The sequence below is a fragment of the Mirounga leonina genome, unplaced genomic scaffold (genome assembly GCF_011800145.1).
Source record: "Mirounga leonina isolate KUSES-001 unplaced genomic scaffold, KU_Mleo_1.0 Mir_114, whole genome shotgun sequence".
NCBI lineage: Eukaryota > Metazoa > Chordata > Mammalia > Carnivora > Phocidae > Mirounga > Mirounga leonina.
In genome coordinates, this window is record NW_023270265.1 from 41,303,084 (window position 1) to 41,309,083 (window position 6,000).

At 44.9% G+C, this 6,000-nt stretch overlaps 1 protein-coding gene across 1 annotated transcript in view; it reads right to left on the bottom strand.

The window, feature by feature from the left end:
• RAB11FIP2 (RAB11 family interacting protein 2) overlaps positions 1-4,242 on the bottom strand; it is a 39,765-nt gene extending 35,523 nt beyond the window's left edge. The window contains exon 1 of the mRNA XM_035029967.1: positions 3,890-4,242. Within this exon, the coding sequence (XP_034885858.1) occupies positions 3,890-4,242 (353 nt within the window). The remainder of the gene's footprint in view (positions 1-3,889) is intronic.
• Positions 4,243-6,000: the final 1,758 nt, after the last annotated feature.

Genomic DNA, 6,000 nt, shown 5'->3' on the forward strand with positions numbered 1-6,000 from the left:
CTAAGCATGTCCTCGGGCGCCTGGGTGGCTCAGTTGGTTAAGCGACTGCCTTCGGCTCAGGTCATGATCCTGGAGTCCCGGGATCGAGTCCCGCATCGGGCTCCCTGCTCGGCGGGGAGCCTGCTTCTCCCTCTGACCCTCCCCCCTCTCATGTGCTCTCTGTCTCTCTCATTCTCTCGGTCTCAAATAAATAAATAAAATCTTTAAAAAAAAAAAAAAAAAACCTAAGCATGTCCTCTTCCATGTATACAACAAATCAAAGCAAATCTGAGAAAAAAATAAACCAATAACCCAATAGATAGTAGGAGGTGAGAGTAATCAAAACTCATTGAATTTCAGAAATAAGACCAAATCAATCATCTACTTTTAACATCCATTTTTCATAGATGAGGGAATTGAGGCACAAAGGCTAAGTAACTTCCCAATGTCAGATTAAAGTCAATAAGGAAAATATCCAAGTTGATGAGTAACATCTGCATGAAAATAGAAGTTCTTTACTATTTGATGAACCACAAATGTTAATAAGGTTAAAGGCAGGGCTGGCCATGTGTTACAGAACGCTGTGTTCAATCAGGAGGCAGTGACAACCAAGGAAGAAGGCAACGCAGGTCTTCTCCTGCTAAAGGGTAAGCTCCTTGAAGGCAGTTTGCCTTGCACTCGATAAATGTTTATTTAATATTTTTTTCTAAAACTATACTCTTAACACAACCAAGCTACAACTCTGTGTGTGTTGTGTTGTTTTTGTTTTATGGTAGGGAACTCTACTCAGGTAAGCTTTAAAGAATCAAGCAAGTCAGTATTTGAATACAAATTCTAAATACAGTGTATTTTCCATCATCCTCTCCCCACCCTTCAAGAAAAAAAAAACTGCAAAGAACTTTTAACAAATATATAAAACTTAAAATTTAGGCATGACAAACTACTTTAGCTGCTTTGTTTTGAAAGTGATATAATGGGGAAGTCTTAATGAGACCTTCAAGAATCATTCCAGAGATAGCACTTATTTTCCCAGGCTTCAGAAAGATAAAATGAAGACACAGCATTTGGGGCTTAGTGGATTAATGCTGATTTTTTTCACCTCTGGAGTGTTGTTTTTAAACTGTATATGGCCTCTGTTCAATTTTTAGTGGGCACAGGTCCATGTTCAAAAACCACCACACATGTGGGAACTATTCCCAAGCAATTGGTGCTGTGTGGTCAGAAACAGGACAAGATTGGCAGGAAGGGTGCCAGGGGCCAGGACACAGGTGCAATGCAGAGACTCACACAAAAGTCCTAAAATCTGCATGTGTTTGAGTCATACCTAACTCTAGGGACTCTGATTGTTATTACTTTTCATGAGCATTAAAAAAAAAAAAAAAATCAACATTACCCATTCCTGTTGTAAAAAAATCAATAGATATTACATAACAGCATGAACGATTTTACCGTTCTATTATTAAACATTGTATTATTTCCTTAAATCTCATGCCAGAACCAACCCAGACACCCATAAAAGTGGGAGATACAGAAGTTCTCTTTCCATGCCCCACTCAAAATGTTCTGGCTCAGGCCCTTTCCCTCTCCTTAAAAGAAAAAAAAAAAAAAAAAAAAGAAAGGCATTTAATCTCAAATTATAAAAATAAGTAAAGTAATAGTTTTAGCCATCACATTTCTTTGCCTATCATGACACAATTGGAAGACAAGCTGTAAATACTTGTCTTCAGTGTCAAGAGTATAAAGTGTCACACCCAGCAGTTTCATGGGACTTCTAAATCAGCTGGTAGCCTTCATCACTCATACCGGTTTTCTAAAAAGCACTTGGGGATATGCCGACAAGGCTCAGCACTGTGCAGAATATTAAATATCTTTCTTGCAATACACCGGCGGCTCGAGTTCATCTCGTACTGTGCCACATGCACAGCTGTGCTGGAAAAGGAAGCTATTAAATATATTAAAAAACTAGAAATATTACCAATAAAGCTATCTCATCAAATATGTGGTCCTCATTTATCCACAACGAAAATGGGATTTAATAACATCTGAAAATCACTTTGCATGCAATAACATCACAAGCCCTGTTGAGAACATTTAAAAGTATTTTCCCCCTGAAAGTTCAAATGAATTTTATATAGTAGTCAATAGAGAATTTCTGTAGGGAGACCACGATAGGAGAGAGTTGCTTATGGCCAAATATACTGTCATTCAGATGCTGCCAAAGATAAGGAGTAAAACAAGAAGGAATTTTAAAAACTCATTTCATCCTCTCAATCTCTGGATTCACAGTTGGGCCTACTTTCACTCAGAAAATTTAGATTTCAGAGAAGGCCTGTAATAGGTCATTCGTTAACATAAAAACTACCAAAAAACGCAGCATAAAATTTGCAGTTACAATATACTTAAAAGTTTACATTCAAAGCACTTTAAATATTATAGAGCAAGTGTCATCCAAAATTGGTGATTTGAAGCAAATTATTTGCTGATTATCCATTTTTCAGTTTCAATTTGATGAAGAACTCCTCAGAGGAAACAATGCCATTTTGTAGGTAACAAACAGTTGTCAAAAATCACCCGTATATATTCAACTTTACATTCTTTGAAAATTTTTCTTAAAATATTATCTCCTAATTAAATATTTACCAGTTTTCCTCTTGCATTCCTAGTACTTCTTATCTCTCTACCCTTTTACCCTTCACATATTAAATCTTACACGAAGTCCTAATTTAAAAAAATGTAATAAAAATAAAAACACAAATCAAGAGAAGACTGCAGGAAGATGTACAGAAAATAATAAGACACACTTGTTCTAAAATACAAGAAATTAACACGAACTTCAAGAAAGTTACCATTATCAAAAGTTTTTAAAAGGGCAAATAAATTTCAGTTATGACTGAAAGAAACACCAAAGCTGCTTTGGAAACTTGAAGTCCTCTTATAAATTCAACCTATATTTTTCTCTCATTAATTCCGTTAATCTTAAGGTTCTCTCAGATCAGAATAATTACAGGTTTAAGCAAGGGTGAGTATATCTATCTCTAAAAACATATCATTTTTCAACTTAAGACATAATATCCAAGTGCTAATTTATATTATCCTTTTTTAAATGAGACTATACCTATCCTAAGCTTAAAAGTCGTAGGTTAAAGGTCATGTTTGCAGTGAAGAGGTCATTAAATCACTTCATCACAAGAACTGAATCACTGTCTCCAATCTGAGAGCATTTAACATAGTCTAAACACGCTGGCTTTACAAAATTAATTCTGAAGTAATATACTAACTCCAATACATTGTAAATTCACAGGAAAATGTTAGCGTGTATTCGAGGTTAGGAATGTTTGTAAACACTTTTAAAATTTTTTTCTTTTAACAGCTTTAGACTCCATCAAGATGTACTGACCCCGAAAAATGGTTGAGCTAAAATAAAAGCCAATTTGTGTTTGTAAATCTGCAATGAAATACTGAGCTCTAAATTTGGTAATTTATCTTTTGACAGCTTCAGAGTTCAATATGAGACCTTATATTGGTGGATTTAATTTTCTGATGTCCCATTTCCTGGCAAATTGTAATGTTTAATGATCATAACAATTTGAACATATGTTATGTGATCCAGTCCTCTTATAAGTAGTGAAACAATGCCAGTTTACTTAAAATTCAGTGCAAAATATTCAATTATTTAAGACGTTTACCTTAAAAATGAGAGAGTAATGGATCATTAATGCCTCCATTTAAAAAATATTTCTTCACAAGGGCTATTTTTACTTCAGATTCGTGCAGATATGGTGCTTAAAACTAGGTCATATTTCAATCCAAAACCAATGCCCCAGCTATACAAATAATTTCCAAGAACAGAATATCCATAAATAAGGTATAGTTAATCTCCCCCAAATTCAAAATAAATTACATAACTTACTCTGTTTTCCTTCTTTGTTTGTCCTCAAAGATGTCATTGAGGTTGATTGCCACCTGCCCTAAAAACTTATCCAGACCCACCAGGGACCTGTGCATAACTATGAGGAAAAGAATGTATTTCTCTGGATTCCCCTGCATTAGCAATCCAGGTAGCTCAAAAGAGGCCTCTTCCTTCCAGACTGGCTCAAGGGTTTTCTCAGCTACAGAGGTGGAGTACTTTTCCTTGCCCAACTGAATTATAGTGTATGTGTCATTGGTGCCACTTTTGCCTTTTGGCTTAAGATCTTTGGCTTGGAGCACTGTGACCTGCACGTGGGTAGGGAACCACTTCTGGGCTTGCTCGGACAGCATCATCCCGTCCTTTTCTCCGCACCGAGTTCTCAAGCGCAGGCAGGGCCCCTCCCGGAGGGAGAGCCTAATTCCTTAATCGCTGCATCCTAAGGGCACTTAACGGCGACAGGCGAACTCACAGCCGCCCAACTTCCCCAGGGCTCGCTGTCAAGCGCCTCGCTGGGGCAGCCCGGAGGCACGGCTGTTCTGGGGGTGCCCTCTCCACTGCAGAAGCCCAGGGGCCCACCATCCCCTGGCCGCACAGCCAGGCCTCCGCGCGGACCCCAACGCCTGGCGTCCGCACCTCCACGCGCCGCCGGCCGCGGGGACGGACCGTGGGCGGCGGCTCCCGGCTCCCGGGCCTGCGGGCAGGTGAGGCCTGGCCGCCAAGGACCCGCGGAGGGCTGCGGGGGTGGGAGGGCGCCCCCCGCCCGACCCACTAGAGCTCGCCCGCCCACCCTCGCAGCCCCCGGCCCCACGCCTGCCTCCTCACGGCCGGGCCGCCCCCGCCTCCGCCGCGTCTCCCGCCCGCCCGCGCCGATCGGCGGGCCCGGCCCGGCTCCTCCTTCCGACCCCGGTAATACGAACCGCCGGCGGCTCGCGCGGCCTGGCTCCCTCTCGCAAACCTCTCCCTCTCCCTCCTCCTCCTCCCCCTCCTCCCCCTCGCCTCGGCTCCTCCTCTCGGGCGGGGGCGGGGGCGGGTCGCCTGGCCGTGGAGCGGGACGGGGGGCAGGGGACGCGGCCGCCCCAGCGCCGGCGGCCCACGGGCTGCAGGACGGCGGGTACGGGGCTCGGCCTCGCCCGGCCGGCTGCTCCTAACACCCGGCGGGCGGCGGCGGCGGCACTTCCGGGTTGGCCTTCTCCATGTTGAGCTCGGGAACGCGACGGGGCGGGGCAGGGCGGGGCTGCGGGGTCAGGGGTCAGCGCCTCCCTGGTTGCCGTGGCGACCGGGGGCGCGCAGCGCGAGCTTCCCCGCCCAGGGCTGGGCGCTCCTCCCCGGTTTCGCGCTCGCTGCTGGGGCCTGGAAGGGCGCCGGGCCCCGGGGACGGGGGGGCCTGCACAGGCCGGCAGGGAGGCTCCAGGGGGGAGCGGCGGAGTGCTCCTAGAGGTGGCTACCAAGGCCCGGGCCTGCACGATCTAGGGAGAGACCCGATTTCAGCCCCTGGAAACTAACACAGTTTGGTTGTACCCTGATGCCTGGCGCCTGGCGCAGAGCGGGCGTTAGATAAATGGTGGCGGGATGCGTCAGTCCTCTTCATTGACCGAAAACACGCTTTTCCCCAACCCCTTACCCACTCTTCTCGAATTCCATGGAAAGACGTCCCCCACCCCCAACGGAAGAGAGGAAAGCAGATAAAAGATTCCCAAACCAACACAGGAATTAAAAAAGATCCGGAGAGACACTGGCTAGAGCCAAAAGACCTGGTTCCTGAACCCCATGTCGGCCACCATCAGTGTGTGACCTTGGACAAGTCATTTCCCCTCCCTGACCCTCAGTCTCTCCAGGGGCAAGAAGACTGTGTCTAGGACACCCTCTGGGCGCTCCCAGCCCCGTAAGACTATCCAACTTCCGAAGCCAAACCCAGAGATGATTCTCATTCACCAAGGGCTACAGACTGTTGCCTCTTTAGGGAAGTAATTTTCCTTCCTTGGACCTCTGTTTCTTCATCTGTAAAATAAGAGTCTATAATAGGAACCACTAAAGCATTCTATAATATTTAATAATTCGAAGTAGTACGTCCACAACACTTAAGGGCACAACCTGATGGACACCAGTGCTGT